The 23963-nt window shown below is 41.9% G+C and overlaps 1 protein-coding gene across 6 annotated transcripts in view; it reads right to left on the bottom strand.

Annotated features, from left to right (window-relative positions):
- The window catches only part of LOC134089156 (tripartite motif-containing protein 16-like), a 40049-nt gene extending 19016 nt beyond the window's left edge, over nucleotides 1-21033 (bottom strand). Inside the window, exons 1-9 of one of the 6 annotated variants that reach the window (XM_062543496.1) lie at nucleotides 20405-21033; nucleotides 14367-14462; nucleotides 13695-13928; nucleotides 13099-13155; nucleotides 12687-12849; nucleotides 12545-12577; nucleotides 12343-12402; nucleotides 11506-11568; nucleotides 6408-9577 (exon numbers count right to left, since the gene is read on the bottom strand). In XM_062543496.1, the coding sequence (XP_062399480.1) occupies nucleotides 9576-9577; nucleotides 11506-11568; nucleotides 12343-12402; nucleotides 12545-12577; nucleotides 12687-12849; nucleotides 13099-13155; nucleotides 13695-13928; nucleotides 14367-14462; nucleotides 20405-20992 (1296 nt within the window). In that variant the 5' untranslated portion in view covers nucleotides 20993-21033 and the 3' untranslated portion in view covers nucleotides 6408-9575. Of the gene's footprint in view, nucleotides 1-6407; nucleotides 9578-11505; nucleotides 11569-12342; nucleotides 12403-12544; nucleotides 12578-12686; nucleotides 12850-13098; nucleotides 13156-13694; nucleotides 13929-14366; nucleotides 14463-20404 lie in introns of those variants that run through there. The other 5 variants (XM_062543497.1, XM_062543492.1, XM_062543493.1 and 2 more) reach the window with 5 other exon arrangements.
- Between the last annotated feature and the right edge of the window lie 2930 nt (nucleotides 21034-23963).

Below are 23963 nucleotides of genomic sequence, written 5' to 3'. Positions count from 1 at the left end.
AGATTTAATCGTGGTGAATTTCCTAATAACATTATCATTTAACTCCACATGGCTACTGATCCATTGTTCTTCACGCATGTAAAGGGAGAACGTCCGACGTGTTTGTGTAGCGCGTTTGGGACTGTTTGTGCACCCTCTTACAAGTGGCGACCTCGACGTGATCGTTATGACGGGATGTACCTATATTTCTGAAATTTGGTGAGTAGAAAAACTTCTTAAAGACGTGTAGCAGAAAGCACACGCATAGGCCTACGCATCATTTTCGCTATCTCACCTAAATATTCAGAAACTTTGCTCTCTCCGTTATACGGAAATACGAACATGGACAGATGTAGACACGTGATAATATTTCTTTGTTTAATACATTAAGACAGAAAATGGCTAAAATTGTTGAAACTGAAGACATTACTTCTTACTCTAGTGGGATAGAGATATGCAACTGGCGATTTTTCATTGAAATACATGCGTTACAAACAAAAAAACATGCAATGATGGACGGTGTTATCTTGTTACTTCTCATTATTTGCATTTATTCATTATTGAACACCGCGCAGTCATTGAAACCTTTCTCTGATGCGAGATATGTGGCTATCCCCAACAAAGCGATGTTAGAGAATGTTGCTTCGTCAGAATTGTCGTTCACAGCCGACTCAAGCAACGACGTCTCTTCTAACACCACTGGAACAGCGCAAACACACTGCGAAAAGGAGGCTATCCAACACATGGACGCAAACGACCCAAGCATTGTCTGCAACTCATGTGGAAAATCAGAACATGAGATGCAGACATGTTGGTCAACAGGCTTTCGAAAACACCGCCAACGCAGAGTCCAATCATCTAACACCTTTGCTTCTCCTATCAACCCCCATGCCTCTGGACCCATCCATTGTTCTAGGTGTTAAGGCGCAAAATTGCCGTGTGTGTGTGTGCTTTCACTGAAGGACAATGTAATGATGCAGACTAACCATTCAAGACCATGGTAAGACAGAATTTATATTTTTTAAACTGAACATGATAACATTAACCTATACTAATAATAGCACAGATAATTCCATGCAACAACCTGTAGCATTGTTCTCCCAAGGTGCTCTGATGGGAAATTTGTTAGTCAGATATTCAGACAGTGTTTTAATTTACTTTGAAGATAATGGTATTTGCTAGCTTGTTGTATGCTCATGTATAGTGAGTGTGTAGACTCTGTAAGTGTTGAGGCTTGAAAGCATTTAACTGTGCAGATGCTAGTAGCATGATTATTCTTCACACTTTTTGTTTTTCTTTATACTCACCGGTTAAACCAAATGAACGGTCACTGAACCAAAGAGTATCTGCTGAATGAATGTTAGGTTGGATCTCTCGTGACTAACAAATAATGCCCATAAAAATGTATATTAAAAAAAAAAAAAAAAAGTGGGAGATACAATGTTGTAGATTGTTGATTAGTATGACTACCACCTGAAATTTTAATGTCTGTACCTGTCTCTGCCAAAAGGAGGCCCATGTGCAGCTGACTGTGTGGCAGACACATCATGCCGACATTCTTATACCAACTAAATGTTAAGTCTATTGTTGAATGTCCAGAAGTGATAAAGCACATACACACACACAAGTAAATTTTCGATTAATGATTTAAATTGAAGAATTTTAACTGCTGGGATGAACTAATTTGCTTTCCTTTTAACCAATCATTTATATACATTCTTTGATTATTTGATTTGATTTTCTTGATAGATTTGTATTCAGTATGCAAATAATGCCAGTGACAAAGATGATTTATCTTATGAAACATTTTTTTCAATTTGAGATACACCAGAATGTGTTTAATTCCATTTATTTAGAAATTTGTATATTGGTTTGTTTGTTTTGCTCTTTCTCTCTTTCCTGTCTTTTCCCTATATACATGCCCAACTCATCGAAAAAGCAAAAGACTATTGATATTCTAATGTTACAGCAGACAGACGATACTCTCACGATTCTGCTCAACTCCAGATTGCTTTTACACAAAGAAGAATATTCCACGCTGCAGCAATGCTCACCTGATCCTGAGAACTTGTTTTAGACCGGAGAAGCTCGGTCAACTAATGTCAAAACTACTCTGAGAGATTCCTTTGGACACTATGGACAAATATGTGAATATGGATGGCCAGCTTTCATTTTTTGACACTTATGAGATAATGACTTCACAGTGTCAATCGGGCGACTGTAAGCTGGTAATTTTCCATCCACTAAAGTTCAGAACGGGGGAGACGACCTCACAGCTAGACTCCTTTGTATTCAGGTGACTTGGTTGCATTTAAAGTACCCCATTGTGTGGACCACCATTTGGCCAGGGAGGCTCGAGCCAAGGCGGACACACCTCCAGTTTTTCCCTGGAAAACTCAATGTTGGAAACTAAAATGTATCTGTTTCATGACAAATGATAATACATCCATGTTTGGTCTTGAATTAATACTTGTAATGTGGGCAACAGCCTAATCACAGTTTCATTGCAATCTAATATATTTGTACATGGTTATGGACTAAGAACTATATTATAGAGTTTTAGACGCCACACCCACTTTCAGGTAAAGAGGTCCTGCTGAGTGGGGGGTGGCTGGATGAATGAAAAAAGAGAATCTCTTGGTGTGATGCGCGCTCTTCTCTCACTTTCTCAGCTTTGGGCAAGAGGTGACTCTTCTCTTCCTGCTCTGCTCTGGTCTAGGCAAGAGGTCACACTGACCTCTCTGCCCCTCTCTTTCTCTCTCTCTCTCTCCCTGCCTTTCTCTCTCTCTCTCTATCTTTTGATTTCTTTATGGGGTTTGTTATTTTCATTATTTGATATATTGTTTTATCTGGTGTATGTAGCATTTTAACTTGGTAACGTGTTAAGGTTTAAGTCCAAGTTTATTGTTTGTTTTGAGGTTAAGATTACTTATCCTTTGTTACTTTGTTTAAGGATAATTACTGATACTTTTACTCTTACCTAAGGCTCAAGGCCTAATAAATGGTTAATTCTCCTCGCTCAGTTTGCATATCTCTAAAGTTTAGTGTGCCATTCCATTCTCTACCATAGTTAACATCATTAGTTATTTGGTAATGTATTAGAGGTACAATATGTCTTATGGAGTCAGATTTAATCGTGGTGAATTTCCTAATAACATTATCATTTAACTCCACATGGCTACTGATCCATTGTTCTTCACGCATGTAAAGGGAGAACGTCCGATGTGTTTGTGTAGCGCGTTTGGGACTGTTTTTGCACCCTCTTACACTGCCATGAAAGGCACCAACCTGCTCATCTGGAGCACTGGGGTTAGGTGTCTTACTGGACGACTCCTCTACCTCCTGAGCCACTGCCGCCCCGTGTGTGTGTGTGTGTGTGTGTGTGTGTGTGTGTGTGTGTGTGTGTGTGTGTGTGTGTGTGTGTGTGTGTGTGTGTGTGTGTGTGTGTTTGTGTGTGTGTGAGCTTGTGTGTGTGTGTGTGTGTGTGTGTGTGTGTGTGTGTGTGTGTGTGTGTGTGTGTGTGCGCGTGCATTTCTTAATGTCACTGGGTGTGTGTGCATCTTTGTGTGATTGCACATGTTATTGTGTGCATTTCTGTGTGTGTGTGTGTGAGCAGGTAAGATAGAGCTAGTATACCACAAATATACAGTCAGATATGGGCGTCGGGCACGTTTTAATAGGCCCTGACGACTTAAAATAAGAGAGTGTCCCACAGAGATTGTGTACTGCAACGTCATCAGTAGCCTATAGGGGTAAATCACACACTGATTTGAAGTTTCCTACTGTATAATAACCACCAGAGAGCAGCAGTCTCTCTGTAGCATGGTGCAGTGCTTCACTTATTGACACTACAGTAGGCACACAAAGTGCGTCCACATTTACCCATTCTTCTGTGTTGAGCTACTCCAGAAGTACTCATCACACAGATATCACATGAAAGGGCTTTTCTCAGCTGTTAAACGGTAGTTTAAGGTAGCGGTAGCTAGTTAGCCGCTGTTTGCTGTGATTAAGGGTTTGTGAGAAAACACATGACAAATAGGCCTGTCGCGATATTCAATAAATCAATAAATCGCACGATAAAAAAAATGAGCTCGATAACTTTTCCGGCCGCGATAATTTCCATTTTCATGCTTGATTGTTTTTCTCGTCTCTCTCTCTCTCCACGAAAGAGAGGATAACCACGGCGACCCCTCTCGGTTCCTTTAGCGCAGCCTAACGAGGAGTGAACCCTCATGTCAGTCACTTGTCAGACATGTATCTTTCAATAACATGACGGACAACTTTACTTTCTTACATTCATTTGATTAACAGGCTAGACGAGGCTTTGGCGATTGGCCTAAGCACACTGAAGAGGCTTTCTGTTGTAGCTTGACAGGTATGGGGGTAAAAATAGTGATAATGCAGTTCAGAAAATCATGCTTATAAGCTACGTTCTTTCATCATCTGATAAAGACACACTCCGCAAAGTCTGCACTCCGCTGAGAGCTCAAGAATCAGCCAAAACAGCCGGCAGCTCCGGTTAAAATGTCGTAAGCTAATTGTCAGCTGTGGTGAAATGTGTTCGTAATCAACGTTATATGTCATAAACGTAGCATACCTGTGAAAAGGCTTTGCAGTAGGATTATCCGCGGACCAACTTATTGCTTCAATTTGTGTTTTATGTGACGTGCAGATGCTGGGTTCATGCCGTTTTGCGCAAGTTTCAAATGTTTAGCTGACTGCGTAGGCCTAATTGATCAGCTATGATGACATTTAGTTCCGTGCATAAGGCTTAGCAACTGTCACTCTACACGCCCCCTGTTGCATGTCACGTTTTAATTTGCTGGCCCTTAAACAGAGTGTTAGTAGAGACTGAGAGTCCATTGTATTTATTGTTTTTGGTTGTTTTGTTCATTTATTGTGGATATTTAAAAATGTCTTCCCATTCCAGTTCCTTATTCTTTAGAAATACAAGTTATTGATCTTTGAAAAGGTGTACCTGCATTATTATGCCATTATCATTATATTAGATAAAAATGATCTCAGAACGGCAATATTATCGTTTATCGCAATAATTTCTGGGACAATTTATCGTCCAGCAAAATTTGTTATCGTGACAGGCCTAATGACAAACCATAAATCAGAATAAACAGCAGACTTTACCGAACACAAAAGGTGTAATGTATAATTAGACATTCCAGAGTAATCCAGTTTTGAAATAAATTGTAGCAAATTTCAACATGGTTTCCAAATGGCAGATATCTGTCAATATTTAGAATCAGAGTATATACAGCTCTTGGTTAAGAGTTTGATAATGTAGCCATAATGATGTATTTTCACAAAATGCTAAACATGCATGTATGTCAGTTTTTTAAACTGAACTGTGCCTATATTGGTCAATGCATGATTTCATAACAAGCCAAATAGAACATAAATGTTAAATGTTAAGTATAGAGCTCTAAATATTAAAATCAGACAGTAGCTGTAGGCTACACAGCATAGTTAGACTAGCTCCAGAGAACTCACACCAAAAGATTGTCTTAAAGGAGCCACTGCAGCCACATCACTTTTATATGGTATATAAATGCTGTTCTGTTGACCTTTAGTTTTGTTGATGTGCATAAAGGACAGGCTAATGTTGAGTTCTATCTAACATTAGTGAAAGGTTTAGATAAAAATCGTAATGCAATAATGCTGATAGTCGTGATCATTTAGGTTACTATAACGATATCACCAGAGTGGCACACTGCAAAAAGTGATTTTTAAGAAAGGGGAATTTACTTATTTTGGGGAAATTAATCTGGGTTTTTTTCTAGTTTTAAGCACTGATAGAAAAAATATCTTGTTATCGGCCAAAACTCAAGCTTGTTTTTAGAATATATGTCTTACTTTTTCTAAGCAAGAATTTGCAGCTTATTTTGAGTTCAAATGATCTAGAAATTAGATCAACTTTTGTTCAGCATCTGAGCAACCAGGTTGTCTCCTTATTTTAAGACATATATATTCTTGATTTAAGAATGATATTTTCTTAAATCAAGAACAGTCAAAGAAACATCATTATTGCAAAAAATTAAATCTAACCAAATATTATTCATCTGATATTAAGAACAAAAATCTTATTTTAAGTATGCTTATGATGTTCTCTCGAAAGATCATTTTGACTTAATTTAAGAAGACTTTGACTTATTTTAAGAAGTCCAAGCCGCAGACAAATGTAGGTGCACTGGCAGAGAAATTTGCTTGTTTTAGGGCAAATTTGCTTAACGCACTGCCGGACAAATTTGCTTGTTTTCAAGATGAGACATCTTATATTAAGAACAAAACTCTTATTTTAAGTAGGCTAGGCCTAGCCTATGATGTTCTCTTGAAAGATCATTTTGACTTAATTTAAGAAGACTTTGACTTATTTTAAGAAGTCTAAGCCGCAGACAAATGTAGGTGCACTGGCAGACAAATTTGCTTGTTTTAGGGCAAATTTGCTTAACGCACTGCCGGACAAATTTGCTTATTTTCAAGATGAGACATCTTAAAATAAGTCAAAGCCTTAATTCAAGTCAAATGTAGCCTAGCCTGCTGAAAACAAGGCCCATGTATTTAGTTGATCTTGATATAAGATAAATAACACTTGTTGGATTGTATTAGATAAACCGTTTTTGCAGTGTGAAAAAAATTAGCATTTAACCTACAGTACATCAAACGTGTTTGAGGCTTGTATCTAGATTCTAACGAATAATGATCACTTTGCTGCAACATCTTCTCAAGTGTTGATATCTCTTTCAAATGAAGTTTTTTTTTTTTTCAAAGCAAGCGGAAGAATGGACGAGTCCAAACAAATGTGTTATCAAAATGAATGTTATTGTCCATATAATAATACATAAGTGCATTTATCTAACATACTTGAAAGTACAGTGTCAATTCAATAAAAAAAATCGATCAATATCAAAGAGGAATGCAAAGTACATTTTACATTTCTTTGGATTAGGCTACCCACCCTCCCCCTTTCGGTGGGAAAGCACTTGGTACATTCCACCTGTTTGGTTTGAGCCAGGTTTGGGCGCGCATTACTTCTAACGTATATGCATTGCGTTTGATGAGAAAAGTGAAGTGACCGAGAAGAGGAATTTAAGTGTTGCCAATTTATTGGACATGGAAGATTTCGACGAAGTAACACTTGCCACGCTCAGAGGTATGTATTGTTCTTTTCAAATTGCATTTCAACATGAAATATAAGCTATTACTAGCTAGTTTATCAAGTTCATGCTATGGCGCTAGTTAGCATGGCTAGGTATCACAAACTAGCCTATTTACTGTATACTAATGTCTCTGTTGCAACGTAGTTGGAATATTATCCTCCCTTGTAAATCGTTTTTGATAAAATTGCCTGCTAAATGACTAAATGTAGATATTGAGGTGTCTGTGCTTTATACTCAACAGCAGCTAATATCACTGAGGATATCCTGCGCACACTGTCTAGAGATGACATTAGGGATCTCTTTCCTGGTCCAGAGCACTTTCTTCGACGAAAAGATGTTTGGCTCAAAATCCACGTGGAGGACCATGTAAGAAGCACTACAGTAACTATAACACTAGCACTACTGCTAAGCAGTCATAAGATTCGTTTATTCTGGTAGCCTACATATCTTGTGTATTCATTTAGTGCTTAATATGTTAAAGTTTTGATTGTTGATGTTCTTGTATACAGGTGGATGAGGACCCCTCTGCAATGGCTAGGTCATCATCAACACCTCCATGTGATGTGGTGTCTCCCAGCAATGTTTTAAAATTTTCCAGTATGCAGTATGTTATCTTTACTGACAGTGAGCTTGAGCAGGTGAGACGTTCATATTTTGAGAAGCAGAGACTTGGAAAAGAACAAGAGGTCACTTTGTCGAAGGAGCTTTACTGCCGCCTCGTCCGAAACACAATGACAAACATGATAGCCATTGCCCGTGCATCTCAGGACTCCCGTTATCCAACAAAACATGAGGTCACTTCCATGGCTAAGCGTCTAGTAGAGTATTACCCAATGATAAAGGACAACTCATCAGACGGTGTGTGGGTATGCACAGATTCTTGTCATTATAGTTTTACAGATGAAAATGGCGTTGCTTTGCCTGTCTAAATGAGATGTATATCTTTACAGGAAGATGTGTCTAAGAGACTCATGAAGAGACTATCAAACATGAAAAGTCCTGTCAAATCCAAATCTAAAGCCCCACCTGCCAAGAAGCAGCGCCCAGATGGGGATGCTGATGAGAGTCTTAGCTCTACCTTCAGTGATTGCGATTCCAGCGCCTCTACAGTCATCTTGGAAACATCACTCAGGGCGAGTACCCCGAAAAGGGACAACCAAGTATCACAACTGGGGGACAGCGAAGATGAGCCAAACACACTCACAGGTATTACATTTGACTTGTATGTCAAACTATTTAGATTAAGTAGGTTTCAGGTAATATAGTTTGAGTGGTAGATTGCATTTTATTGGAATACAGTCTGCCTGCACTGCAGTCTTTTGTTTTCCTAATTTTCAACTATGCCATCAGAGGTCATTAGCTGAAATGTGTAAATTTATCCAGTGACCAATGACCATTAGTCTTATTAAGGAACCTACACTACCGGTCAAAAGTTTACAGTTGGCTGTAAAAAAGTTACAATTACAGCCAGGCAGATCTCTGATGAACTGAGATAGTTTGTTTCTCTATTCTTTGCAGTTCCTGAGCCTATGGATAGTGAGAAGACGCAGGCGCAGCATCATCACACACTACAGATGATGTTTAAGTCGAAGAAGCCTAATAAGGCTGCTGTCTCACAACTGCTTAACCTAGAGTTTTCAGCCCGTAGAAAGTTTATTGATTCGGATACCATCAGAGAGCAAGATAGGCCTGGCAAGATACTTGAGGCCTATCCTTGCTTCCGGGATCTTGACCATGTAAGACAATGACTTTTATCAGCCATACAACTCTTCTCTCTATCTCTCTTTCCCCCTTTTTCTCTCATCTTTCTATCCTCTCTCATCCCGGTTATTACTATCAAAACAGTAATTAGTTTTCTCTGTTGTGTTTCTTTTCTATTTCAGATCATGGATGAGTTTCGTCGAATTGTTGAAAAGGACAACATTGACTTCTTGAAAGACTTGAGAGAAAGATGGAATTCGTTCTATGGTAAGGTCCAATACTATGGAGTGGTGAAGCATGTAATGAAGGCCCCCCTGACCATGGACGGCGGTGAGTTATATGGTGTGGTGGGTTTAGTGATGAGAATATTGAGTTCAGTGCTTATTTTTCATATCTGATTTTGTTTTCTTTTGATCTAGTTGAACATGCCATCGCCGTCTTCACCGCTTTACCGCAGCTCTTTCCATCAAACTCGAAGGCGCGCAGCCAAATTGAGGCAATTTTCCACGTTTTAACGGTGGGTCAGACATAAGTTATGTTTCCTTTGTAAGGGCTGGTGTACACACATGCAAACATGGCTCACAAACTGACAGAGGCTAACTCATCAATTGCATGTAAAACAAACAGGAGCGAAACAACAGTCATGTTTGATTTTGTCCACTTTCTCTTTGCAGCCCTCGGAGAATCCTGATGCTTTCCTGCGCACACAAGCATGCCCAGTTGTCCTGTTGGGAGAAGAAAACTGCCTTCTCGCCATTGGCGCAACAACATTGTGCACATTTCCGCGCAAGAAATTTCACGAAACACTGCTTTACCTCATGGGCTGCTACTACGTTTTCCACCTACGTTATCCAAAGACAATCTGCACACTCCTCTCGGTGATCCAGACTGAAGTGGTCGGGGACACACTCCATGATGGTGATGTCACCCCTTCCTACAGGAAGGCCATTGGAGAGTGGATGGCCTTCTTAGAATGAGCAGGTGTTAAACTGACACTCTTTCACATGTTCCCTTCCTTTTTCTATGTTTCTTTCCCCTTCTTTCCTTTTCCCCTTTTTCTCTTTCATCTCTCTCCCTCCTTTGTCCCCCTAGTCTGTTTTCCCACCCCAACTCTCTTTCTCTGTCTCTGTCCACTCTCCCTCTTTCTCTATCTTTCAACTGCTCACTCTCGCTATCTCTTTCTGTCTGTCCCCTTCATCTTTCTATCTTTCTCTGACTCTCTTTCTCCTTCAATTCTCTCTCTTCCTCCCCTTTCTCTTCTCTTCTTCCTCACCTCTTTCTACATCTCTCCCTCCCTTCCTCTCTCTTTACCACTCCAAGCCTAATTAAGCATCATGGAGATTGTTTTATGGTGGGGTTCTTGTTTGTTTGTTTGTGTTTTTTCTTCAGAAAAAAACAAAACTGTTAATGTGAATCTGTTGTGATGAGAGTTTGCCTGCCCCAACCTGTTCACATGTTAGTTTAAAAGTGATCATTGATGTACTTTGATACTCCAAGATCATAGTGGAAGTTTGCTTTTTGTGGCATGTGTGCACTAAGAAATATTGTTTTTACATGTCGGTTTGTGACCAACTGTGGTAAAAAGTAAAACAGCCTAAAATTCAGCTTGTGAACTGCATTGATGGTAGCCCATACAGTATTGTCTCATTTCAAGATCATCTTACTTACCATGTTCTTCTCAATACAAGAGAGAATTTCTGAATATAAGCACCACAAGCTATATTTACAGGCTAATATCAAGCAAGACATTCTTATTTACTGTTTTTTGATTCAAGACATATTGTCTACTATAAGCAAATGTCCCTTCTTTCCAGCAATAAAAGCTTGTGAACTGCATTGATGGTAGCCCATATTGTCTCATTTCAAGATAGTTTTACTTAACATTTCTTCTCAATACAAGAGGGAATTTCTCAATATAAGCAACACAAGCTATTTGTACAGGCTGATATTAAGCAAAACATACTTATTTAATTTTTTTTGATTCAAGACGTATTGCCTAATATAAGCAAATTTTCCTTCTTTCCAGTTACTGAATATGAGCTATATGACCTTATTTTGAGTTAAAGGTTGGCCTAGTTTTAAGAATACAAGTGGCAAGAATGTTATACTAACTTCAAGAATTCTTACCAAGAAAAAATTGCTTACCCCATTGGCAGATTTTTTTGCTTGAAATACATGATTTTAACCTCATTTTAAGGATTTTTTTCTTGTTTCCAGAGGGGCATTTTTTGCAGTGCAGGTGGACAAAATACACATTTCCTGATGTAGATGTGTTTGTGTGTGTTTTCATGGCCCTGTGTGTGTGTGCGTGTGTGTGTGTGTGTGTGTGCGCGCACGCGAAGGTCAGTACCAAGGTCACCATTTACAAGGCAGTATGTCTTTCCACTGTGCTATATGGGGCAGAGTGCTGGACCCCATACCGCCAGCACATCACCAATCTAGAGGCCTTCCACATCTGCTGACTACAAAAGATACTCAGTTTGTCCTGGGAAGATGGAATCCCCCATACACACATCCTCAGCAACACTGGCTGTATTGAAGCAGCAGCTAACAGAGAGCAAAGCCCCCCCCCATCATCCCTGAAACAAGATTCATCATCGAATACGATGGACAGCTGAATGTGGATGTCTGATTGTTTGTGTGTCCAACTTACACTGCAAGAACTCCTCTCTGGTCACTGGTTCAGGAAAAACACCAGACACTGAAACATCAGACACTAAAACAGAAAATATCACTTTACTACCAATAAAACATATGCATTTGCCGAGATAATATATATTGATGACAGCGCGCTCATTTTTAAATCACATCAGTGGAGATTGTATGGAGAAGGTTATGCTGCATTATGAGTCCCCAGCTGCTTAAATCTTAAAGGCCTCCAACCTCCCACTGACGAGTCCCTCATCTGCCATTCTATGGAACAAGCCTTAAGCTCTCTGCACTTTATTGAATGTCTCTGCACTTTACTGTTGTCATGTCCTGTCTTCCCTGGTGGTGTCATGTTCTGTCTTGTCTGGGTGTATGTCTACGCATGGGATAGCGGGGAATGTAATTTCAATTCCTTTGTATAACACATGTGAAGTATTGACAATAAAACTGACTTGACTTGACTTGACTTCATTAGGAGGGTAGGGGCCTGTTTGAGGACCTTCAGTTCTAACCCCCCACACTCAGTTCATTATCACAAGACTACTGCAGAAGTAATGGGTGTAATCTAGTTTGGGGTGCATTTTAATGTGACTGTTAGTTAAAGCTGAATTCTATCTCTATCATTGATCTCCATCAGCTTCTGCTTTTGTACACTGATCAATGTACAATGTAAAGGACCTTAATGTTGCATTCTAGGGCCCAGCCACACACCCATGCCTCTTAGGTGTGACATCTGAAATAGGGTTTTAGAGATAAAAAGATTCAGTGAAACTGTTATTCCATTGCTTGACCCCAGATGTAACGGCTTAGAGGCTGTTAGAATGAGTGAGTAAAGACGTACTGGTTGGTGGCATGCTGCTCTTACTGTTTGTTCTTCTGATTGGGAGTTCAGGATCAGTATCTGGGAACCAACACAGAGTACCACAGAGACATTCATTCACCCAGGATTAGCAAAGCAAAACAAAACAAAACACATCTTGCAAACATCTTAGTGAAATATGTTTTCAGCTTAAGATAGGAATGCAATTTAATGACAGACTCACATTCTAAAGACTGGAGGATCTCGATATGAGCCACTGTTGAGAGACACAGAACACAGAGTCAAATGAATCCATAACTGTTTGAACATAACAGTGTTTTATAAAAGTAGTTCATCCTTGCATCCATTCTAGAGGTTTGTCCAACCTGCTGCAGATATCTTGGCCACTTCCTGCTTGAAGATGCCTTCCAGTTTCTCCTCCAGCTGCACCTTCACTGCAGAGACAGATTCCTTCACAGCATCAAAAGAGACACTTTGGTTGATGGTCATGCTGGGAGAGCAAGGAGAGTATCGGAATGATGGGATATTCTACAAAGAAAAATATAAAAGTTGAGAGAATTGATTATGAATGTCATGCTGGTTGGAACTATACTGCAAGGAGCACCAGTGAGAGAAAAGGTGACACATGCCACCTGCATATTCAGTCAGGGCTGTTTCCCAAAAGACTGCATATACAATATAATGGATTAGATCTGTTGGTTTATTGTGTGTGTAATAGAGATTGAGAACGTGACGTAAAACGCAACGCATTTTGGGAATAGGTGGCACAAAACTTACGTTTTTTACTGACGTGCGGGAACAACGAAGTGCAGTTGTCGAAATGCCGTTTACCTGCTGTGTTATAAAATTCAATAGAGTAACATGAAGCTTATCTTTTATCGTTTTCCAGCGTGGACAAATAATAGTACACGCCATGTTTCAGACGTGACAAAAAGGCGAGAAATGGCATGGATAGCAGCAGTAAGGAAGCGCAAGATTATGTTCTGTTTTTTGCACAATTTTTCCCCGCTTAGTTTTCATTATTATCATGCCAGATCATAGACCCAGAACACTAGTTTACATGGGCTGGCATCAGGCGAGCCAAACGCACCCATAATTCTTTGTGTTTTGATGACGTTGGTCACATGTCTTAGCGATCTCTATTAAGCATTGGTGTGTTTAAGTGTGCACATGTTAGTTACATACTGTACTGTACATACTGCATGTAAAGCAATACAATGTATTACCTCATCACACATCATACAGCTCACATACAGATTTGTAATCCACACTGTTGGTGTTTGGACATCATATATTTCACAGAAAGCTATCAACTCAATACTCTCTTATTCTTTACATTAAATTTCAGTTTCATGAGGGCAGGCAAATGTTACCTTGAGGAAATGGATGTGATCCTCCGTGTGTGAAAGCTGCTCCAGTTCAGCATCTGTCCTCTTCAGCTCAGCAATCTCCTGCTCCAGTCTCTGCAGGAGTCCTTCAGCCCGACTCACCTCAGCCTTCTCCTGAGCTCTGATCAGCTCTGTCACCTCAGAGCGCCTTCTCTCAATGGAGCGGATCATCTCAGTGAAGATCCTCTCACTGTCCTCCACTGCTGTCTGTGCAGAGCTCTGTTAGGACACACAAAGAGGAGGGCAGGAGACACACAGAGGGAGGTGAAGCTGAACGTGTTTCATGGTGTCAGTGGTTCTTTGGGTGCTGCAGAGATGGCAGCAGAGGCACAGTTATTCACTGGGCTCACAATAACCTGGCCTGAGGATGGAATTAGAATGTTTTAGTGCTAATGACACCCCAGAATTCAGCATACTTTACATACTTTACTTACACCACAGACTTTGTAGCCTACATGCAATTGTTATAATAATATTCATTGGGACTCAGCATTTGTATCATGAAGCAATTGAATAAAAAGGGAGATTGTTCTGGCAAGCATCTGACACCTAAAATCTAGATGCAGATTTGTCAATAGACCAAGGTGCCATATCAATTATGATTACATTGTAGAGTTGAAGCTGTTGTCTTCTCCTCTGGTCAGTACCGGTACTCACCTTGAGAGTCTTCACAGCCTTCCTCAGCTCCTGCAGCTCCTTCACTCTCTCCTGGATTCTCTGCTGGAATCTCCTCTGGGTCTGCCCCAACTGTTTCTGTTGATACAAATGTAGATGTACGGCAAGTTTATTTATATTGGACAGGACTTTTCATACATTTCACATTTCCATGTGCTTTACATGTAATGCACAAATAGAATCATAAAAGGGAAATAGTTCAAATATATTCCATAAACATAATAATTAAAAGACAAAAAAGTTAACAGATAAAGTGCTTCTGTTGAACAGGAACTGCATTTGATCAGTTAGCAGAGAGCATCCTGAGAACAGTTTGGTCTCAAACTGGCAACAGTTGGGTCCAGAGCTGTTTGCATTGCAGCTGAAAGCTGTTTAATTACCGCAGCAGGTTTTACCAACAAGTATTTGTCCTTGTGACCTGAGAGGTCTGGAAGATGCTACTGCTGAAGGAAGCCTGATAGGTAATCATAATGATTTATAAAAATGCTGTGCAGGGTCTTCAGTATTGGAGAAATGTGGTCAGTAATTTGGTTGTCTTAACTATGCTTTCAGTTCACTTGTTTTCAGTAGAACCTCTGACATTAGGCATTAAACACAAGTCAAGTTGGCTCACAGCCTGTATTTGATATTTTGTGCAGTGTCATATTTAGCTGATACAGCATGTCAATGTTTCACAGAGTTTATACATTTTGCACTTTGTACCTGTAGTAAAGTGAATTCGTAAGCATGCATCACAATATCCTCTAGAGGGAGCTAACGTTCTATGGTGTGAGACATGCTAGTTAGGAAGCAAGTAGCAGAGTGAGAGATGAGAGTTGGAAGCTGCAACAGCTTTTGTGTATGGTGTTCATGAGTATTTAATAAATACATTCGTTGGAGAACCTCTATGTGTGGTGAATCCTCAGCACCCTAAGGATATCACACAATTGGCGACGAGGAGTAAACCCAAAACTTCCAGAGGGAGCGTGGAGAAACGGTGAGAGTGCTGAACTTGGAGTTGTTGCGAACAACCACGAAGGATGGCAGCAGTGATAGGAACGGTGACCCCTTTTGATTGTATGTCACAGTCATGGGAAGAATATAGTGAAATGTTCGATGTTTTTCTTCGAAGCTAATGACATTACAGAGGAAGACAAACAGAAGGCTGTTTTGTTAAGTGGAGTGGGCGCAGCCACTTATAGTTTATTACGGAGTTTGGTTAGCCCCCATGTGCCTAAAGATAAAACTTATGCACAACTCAAGCAGATCCTTAAGGCTCATTTCAACCCTAAACCGAGTGAAATTGTACAAAGGTTTAAATTTAATTCACGCATACGGAAGAGCAATGAGTCTATCGCGGTCTATGTGGCTGAGTTGAAGAAGTTGTCTCAACACTGTGAATACGGGGCTACACTGCCGCAAATGCTGAGAGATAGATTAGTGTGCGGAGTGAACGACGATAGAATGCAACGGAGGCTGTTGTCTGAAGTGGATTTGACATTCGATAAGGCACTGAAGTTATGCCAAGCGATGGAATCAGCTTCAAAGGACGTGAAAGATCTGCAAGGGAAGTTAGCAGATGACACGACCAAAATGCACACGGGGCTCAAGCAACGGTTCACAAGGTGTCTGCTGAGACTACACGTAAACTCCCCTGTTGTTACCGATGCGACGGGCAGCACACGGCGGCAGAATGTAAGTTTGCTACAGAACTCTGCCACAACTGTGGTAAGCGGGGACACATTAAGAGGGTCTGCAGATCCAAGGCGGGAAGACAAAATATACAGACAGCAACATACAAGGGTCAGAAAGGTGACAGCAGAGGTTTTGACAGAGCACGGCGGACGCATCTGCTACGAGGGGAGGAAGAGAGTGACACGGAGGACATTAGCACTTACACCATATATAGCGTGTCACAAGAATTATCCAAAGTGGCTCCCATCACTCGCGCAGTAAACATCAATGGAATGAAGGTAACATTGGAAATTGACACAGGCTGTGGGGTGACCATAGTAAGCAACAAGCAATACATGCAGTTGTGTAAGAAAACTGAAATGTCAGAACTGAAACCCTGCTCGATAAAATTAAAAACATATACTGGAGAGAGGCTTGGAGTGCTGGGCTTGGCCCATGTGACGGTGCAGACTGAAAGAACAGAAAAGACATTGCCGATGATAGTAGTGGAGGGTGAAGGACCAAACCTCCTAGGGCGAAACTGGCTACAGGAGCTGGCCATGGCGGAGCAGCTGATAAACAGGGTGGAATCAGCACTGCCATTACAGCTAGAAAAGGTACTTGAAAGACACTCTGAAGTGTTTAAAGAAGGATTAGGGCAACTTAAAGGTGTCACAGCAAAGATCAATGTGGATAGGGAAGCACAGCCAAGATTGTGTAAACCACGACCGGTGCCATACGCCGTCAAGCCATTAGTAGAGAGAGAGATACAGAGGCTGCTGGACAACAAGATCATAGAACCAGTGCAGTTTGCAGAATGGGCGGCGCCGATTGTCCCAGTCAGAAAACCCGATGGGTCAATTAGAATATGTGGGGATTACAAACTCACCGTTAACCGCGCATCGCGGGTAGACCAGTATCCTATACCTAGGGTTGAGGACCTGTTTGCACAGTTAAATGGGGGGCAACACTTCACAAAATTAGACATGAGTCATGCCTATCAACAGGTCGTTCTGGAGGAAGAATCCAGGAAGTATGTAACCATTAATACACATAAGGGCCTGTTCGAATACACCCGTCTACCTTTCGGAGTAGCCTCCAGTCCAGCAATTTTTCAGAGAACCATGGAGGGCATCTTAGGTGGCATTCCAAAGGTGGCCATTTATTTGGACGACATCTTAATTACAGGTGAAAATGAACAAAAGCATCTGGAAAACCTGGAAGAAGTTCTCTGCAGATTGGAGAAGAGCGGACTAAGATTGAGAAGAAGCAAGTGTGAGTTCATGGGTGAAGAAGTGGCATTCCTAGGCCACAAAATAAACGCCAGTGGGTTGCATCCTCTGACAGACAAAGTAGATGCTATAGCCCAAGCGCCTGAACCAAAAAATGTCAGTGAATTGAAAGCCTACCTAGGGTTGTTGAATTACTACCACAGATTCCTCCCGAAACTATCCACACTACTGGCTCCGCTACATGCCCTTTTAAAAAAGGAGGAAAAATGGTCATGGGGTTCAAAACAGCAGAAGGCATTCACAGAATCAAAAGTGCTTCTTCAATCCTGTAGTGTGTTAGTGCACTATGATTCACGCAAACCCCTCATCTTGGCGTGTGATGCCTCGCCCTATGGGGTGGGGGCAGTACTTTCCCATCAAATGCCAGATGGCTTGGAAAGACCAATAGGGTTTGTTTCAAGGACTCTCAATGCCGCTGAGAAAAATTACTCGCAGCTGGATAAGGAGGGACTGGCCGTAGTCTTTGGAGTGAAGAAATTCCACAAATATTTGTACGGAAGAAACTTCACCATTGTAACCGATCATAAGCCACTAATTTTGCTATTCAGTGAAATGAGAGCCATTCCCCAGATGACATCTCCTCGGATCCAGAGGTGGGCAGTCACATTAGGAGCTTATGAGTACACCATTATCTACAAGGTAGGCAGAGACCACACAAATGCAGACGCTCTGAGTAGACTGCCACTGGAGATGAAAGAAAAAGAAACACCTGGAGAGGAGGAGAGAGTATTGTTGTTGGAAGACAGTGAAACACCTCTGATTAAGGCGCAGCAGATAAAGAAATGGACTGACAAAGATCCGCTGCTGGCAAGAGTAAGGGAATACATTCTAAGAGGTTGGCCAAAGAAGGTGGAGGATCCGGCCTTCACACCATACACCCGGCGTCAGGAGGAGCTCAGCACCCAGGAAGGTTGTGTGTTGTGGGGAGGACGAGTAGTGGTTCCTCCACCTGGGCGCAATGCTCTGCTCAGGCAGCTCCACCAGACCCACCCAGGCATTACACGGATGAAAGGTTTGGCCCGTAGCTACATGTGGTGGCCAAATATGGATGCAGAGGTGGAGGCGCTGGTGAAGGAGTGTGTGACATGTCAGGAAAATAGAAACAGTCCTCCAGTGGCCCCATTACATCCGTGGGAAGTTCCAGACAAGCCATGGAGAAGAATCCACATTGATTATGCTGGTCCATGGAAAGGAAAAATGTTCCTGATTCTGGTGGACGCTTACTCAAAGTGGATTGAAGCACATGCGGTGAGTAGATCGACTTCGGCTGTCACTATTGAGTGCCTGAGACAGAGTTTTAGTCAACATGGCCTACCAGAGATTATAGTGTCAGACAACGGCAGTTGCTTTACCAGTGAAGAGTTTCAGGAATTTGTAGAAAAGAATGGCATACGTCACATCACAACAGCGCCATATCATCCTGCTTCTAATGGCTTAGCCGAAAGGGCAGTTCAGACCTTCAAGTCCATCATTGAAAAGAGCACAGGAGATTCCATTGAAACTAAAATGGCCAGAGCACTGTTCAGCTACCGAATAACTCCTCAATCTACAACAGGCAAATCACCAGCAGAGTTATTGTGCGGTAGAAAGCTGAGATCAGCTCTAGATTCAATACATCCGGACGTTCGAAATAGAGTGCAGAGGAAGCAGGAGAAGCAAAAACAATATCATGATATGCATGCTAGAGCAAGATCGCTGGAAGAAGGAGACTTAGTCTTCACACGTAACTACAGTGCAGGGCCGACCTGGATACTGGGGGCAGTAACGGAGAAGACTGGTCCAGTATCATGCAGGGTCGCACTAGGAAATGGACAGGTGGTGAGACGACACATCGACCAGGTCCGTAGTAGAAGTGCGGTAACACCAGTGACACCTGAAGTGTCACACACTTCAAGAATGGATGACCAGGAACCACCCACCATTCCTGAGACACCTGTCTACGCTGAGGCAGGTGACAGCACAACGGCAGAAACATCAGATGAACTGACTGAGTCACTCCCTGCGGAGGAACAGCCAGCAGTGAGACGGTCTCAGCGAGATAGGAAGACTCCAGAGTACTTAAAGGTATACTATGCAACGTTTTTCAGTTAGTCAATTCGTTCCATACTGTTATATATGATTAAATGAGTCATTACCGGTCGAACGATGGTTTTTTTGGCCGCTCTAGTGGTCTGTAGCGGTAAAACCACACTTGCAACTTTAGGAGACACCGGGCACGCACCCATGCTCTACTCCAGGAAGTGTCATGTAAAGTCTCATAAAAAGGCACGGCAGACTGACCGATTGAGGAGTTTTGTCAAATATACACGCTAAAGCTGTAGGGGAAGCTCGGAAGAGAAATATGCAAGCATAAAACGAGCGAAAATGAAAAGTGAAAGCGAAACCGGCGATGAAATCGCCAATCCTGCATAGTATACCTTTAAAAGACTTTACCTAGCTTAGTAGTGAGTTCCCCTGCCACAGAACAAGAATGCGTCCTGGAATCTCACTGGGATGAGGTAGTCCACCCAAATCCCTAGCGTATATGTTCATGAGTTTTATGTATTTTATTTAAAAAAAAAAAAAAAAAAAGCGCTGGACATGTGTTATTGAGTGTTAATAATTTGCATAAGTTAGTGCAGTTGAGGTTTTATTGTGAATACAAAAAAACTTGTGCATAGTCTATACTAGTTTTTTTCTGAGGGGAGGGAATGTAGTAAAGTGAATGCGTAAGCATGCATCACAATATCCTCTAGAGGGAGCTAACGTTCTATGGTGTGAGACATGCTAGTTAGGAAGCAAGTAGCAGAGTGAGAGATGAGAGTTGGAAGCTGCAACAGCTTTTGTGTATGGTGTTCATGAGTATTTAATAAATACATTCGTTGGAGAACCTCTATGTGTGGTGAATCCTCAGCACCCTAAGGATATCACAGTACCTGCTATCATTTCCTGGTACAGGTCTTCTCTGACAAGAGAGAGTCTTCCAAAAATAAATAGACTTTAAGAAGTATAATATTCTTGTAATTGTACAGACATATCATAGCATAATAGACTTTTCAAAATAAATGACAAGACAAGTCTAACTTCAGCACTCACCTGTTTGTCGGTCCATTCTTCTACAGCTGTGACTGTGTCGTGGCCTTTATGTACGTCCATCGTGCACAGGTAACAGATACAACTCTGATCAGTGCGACAAAATATTTCAAACACCTTCTTATGACGAGGGCAGATCCTCTCCTGTAGCTGGCCTGTGGCATCAATCACTGAGTGTTTTCTTCCTGGGTTTACGTCATTGTGAACCTTTAAGTGAGTTTCACAGTAAGACAGGAGACAATCCAAACAGGACTTCACAGCTTTGAGTTTTCTCCCAGTGCAGACGTCACACTCCACATCTCCAGGTCCAGCAGTAGATAGAACAGGAGCAGCAGTCTGGATTCTGATCTTCCCAAATTTCTCCACCATCTCAGCAATCAGAGGGTTTTTGTAGAGGACAGGTCTGGGAGTGAAGGTGTGTTTGCACAGGGGGCAGCTGTAGACTCCTTTCTGATCCTCCTGATCCCAGCAGCCCTTAATGCACCTCATACAGAAGTTATGTCCACAGAGAATAGTCACTGGGTCCTTCAGCAGATCCAGACACACTGGACATGTGAAAGACTCTTCCTCCTGAGAAATAGCCTCCGCCATTTTCTAGCTCACACACAAACACACACCAAGCACACACTCTGAGAAGCAGCAGCAGAGTGAGAGTTGAGTTGAGTTTCTGTTTTGCTTCATCAGAACTACAAGGAAGTGGACAGGGTGGGGTGGATGAGGGAGTATGAGACTGGAAAAGGCGGTTGGATCAGATTGATATGAATGAACTGAAGTGGACTCAACACACTGTGATCATGTGTAGTTATGAGATATATTATGTGTTAGGAATCTAAGGACAGCGTTACAGTAGCCTAAGTGAGCCTCAGTGAGCCTCAGTGGTCAGATATTTTGTATCAGGAGTATTGAATCTCTGCAGTTCAGATCAGTGTGGTGGTGTGAAAAGCCATCTGGTCTGGTGTTAAAGCATCACTAGTCTGTGGTCATCTAATCATTTCCAGGCAGCAGAAAACCAGTGTGTTTCATTTGACTGTAATCACACACAGAGATTCAGACACCGTTCACATGAGGGTGTGGAGATATGAGAAAAATTATGGTAAAAGCCATATTTCAGAATACCTGACACTGAACATCAAACTGGTTTTGCAGGTTCAGCTATGCAGAGATTGTTTTTCTATTTAAGGGGAATCAAGGGCCTGATCTAATGTGATGTGATGTGATATGAAGAGACTTATATTGGGGGATAGTTGATGTTATGACCCCCTCAATCACAAGCGCTAACCTACAGCCCTACCACCATCAGTCTGGTAGGAACATACAATAGCACTATTGCATATAAGAAACCATCAGACGTTTCATTTTATTCCAAATCATGAATTTTGCATGCACGGTTGTCAGTCAAGGTTGTTCAACAAAGCATCAACTTGTACAAAAGGCTGGGTACAATCTCATGAAGATTCACATTACAGACTAGAAAAGCACTCAGAGAGCAGACCTCCGCCAATTGTTTTTCCTGGGTTGTCATATGTTTGAACCTAAACTATTCATATCGCCACCACATGGTCATACCATGCCATTACACCGCCAAGCGAAAAACATAACCGCCTCCTGAATCCAGACGGTGATACGGATCACTCCTAAAATGTAATAGTTTCTTCCATGGGTCATTTCAGACCTTCCCTGAAAATGTCAGCGAAATCCATCCATTGCTTTTTGAGTTATCTTACTAGCAAACAGACAAACAAACAAACCCTGATGAAAACATAACCTCCTTGGCAGAGGTAAATATAGTCTCATCCAAGTGTTAAGATAACCTCATGAGCATCATAGCACAGATCATAGTGCACATGTAGTGACCTCATCAAGGCATTTCTCCCCCAATAGCTCATGTGTGGTGTGCTGATGTGTGTGTGTGTGTCAGCACAGCAAAGATCCAGAGGTGCAGATGCTGTGATGGTCGCTGTGGTCCAGAGACGTGTGAAAGGCTTCAGAATGAGGTCCTCAAGATCAGAGATTCATGGGCCCGCTGCAGTCAGAGCCATATGTGTGTGGTGTTTAATACGTGAGGTGTTCAGATATGGTGTGCTTTTATAGGTGTGTGTGTGTGTGTGTGTGTGTGTGTGTGTGTGTGTGTGTGTGTGTGTGTGTGTGTGTGTGTGTGTGTGTGTGAGTGCGTGCGTGCGTGGATGTAGAGGATAGTTACTGATGATGTAACAAAGGTCAGGAGTGGCTGGGCCAACAATCTGTAGTCATCAAGGTACAACTCAACTTAGACATCATTTCAAAAAGCATTAATATGTGGCAGCAGAGGTACAGTGTATGTGTGTGTGTGTGTGTGTGTGTGAGTGTGTGTGTGTGTGTGTGTGTGTGTGTGTGTGTGCGTGTGCGTGTGCGTCATGGAGGTATTATAAGAACTGGAGAAAGTGAACAAGTCCCGCCCCCATTCATTTCAATGGGAATGCTAGGCTAGTGAAAAGTGCCAGAATTGAACGATTTTTTCAGGCTTCAACATGGCGTTTCAAGGGACTTGTTTCCGGTGCCGTTTTACTTAGCCAATTAAGTGCCAGGTTACTGATTGACGTAAGGTACAGAAGGAGAGCTCGTGCCCACACTAAGCTCGTGCATGAGCTGAGAGTGGAACAGCCACCAATCAGCATTAGGAAAACGCAGGGAAAACGGCACCGGACATGATGTATTTCTGGAAAATGGCGACGAGGAAGTGCCTTGCTAATCGGCGAAGCTAATCAGTCAAATCCTGACCCCCTGGTGTGCGTGCACGAGTGTGTGTGTTTCACTTGTGTTTCCTGCATTTGATCCATTTTATTTGGGGGCCTGCAGAAATATTCACCTGGTTCTTGTATGTGTGGAGGTCACAGATTTAGCTGCTGATCAGAAGTGGAACTCAGGGTATGTGAGTGAATGCAGAAAAATGGCTTGGGGGTCCAGAGATGAAGGAATGGCCTTCAGACCAAAGAACCTCACCCTGCTGTCAATAATACAATGCACAACATACATACAGTACATAATACAATACAACAATAGATGTGTGATGCTTTAGCACGTTTTGTGATGAGATGTGATCTGTGAATGTGTGTGTGTGTGTGTGTGTGTGTGTGTGTGTGTGTAGATTTTGTGTCTGTGCGTGAGTCACAAAAACTTCACGGCTGAACGTGGACTTATCCAAAACACGGGGTAAAGTGAACGTAGTCTGGACTCTGTGCAGGAGGGTCAGAGATGCTGTAGAAGGCCAGAGTTCCTTAGCCTGACTCTCGCCAGATCCTTGTAGTTCCGCCATGCTCCACCAGAGGCGTTTCGCTGAGCTCCACACAAGGGTCTGGGATTGAGGGCAAGCAAACTCCTTCAAGGGAGCAAAAAATAATGATCCGATCAGGATCGCTAGGCGGGATTTCATAGATGTGACGTAGTGCCGAAGCGACTGTCTGATTCAAACAACAATGGCGGCACGCAGCGAGGAGTCGTGTGCTGACATTGATTCTGCTATTTCAACTGTTTTGTCGGATCTATCGAATATTCATTCTTTAAAAGATGAACACAGAATGGGTTT

The sequence above is a fragment of the Sardina pilchardus genome, chromosome 8, assembly GCF_963854185.1.
Source record: "Sardina pilchardus chromosome 8, fSarPil1.1, whole genome shotgun sequence".
NCBI lineage: Eukaryota > Metazoa > Chordata > Actinopteri > Clupeiformes > Clupeidae > Sardina > Sardina pilchardus.
Note: the sequence above shows the minus strand (reverse complement) of the source record. Positions and strands in the feature narration are given on the sequence as shown.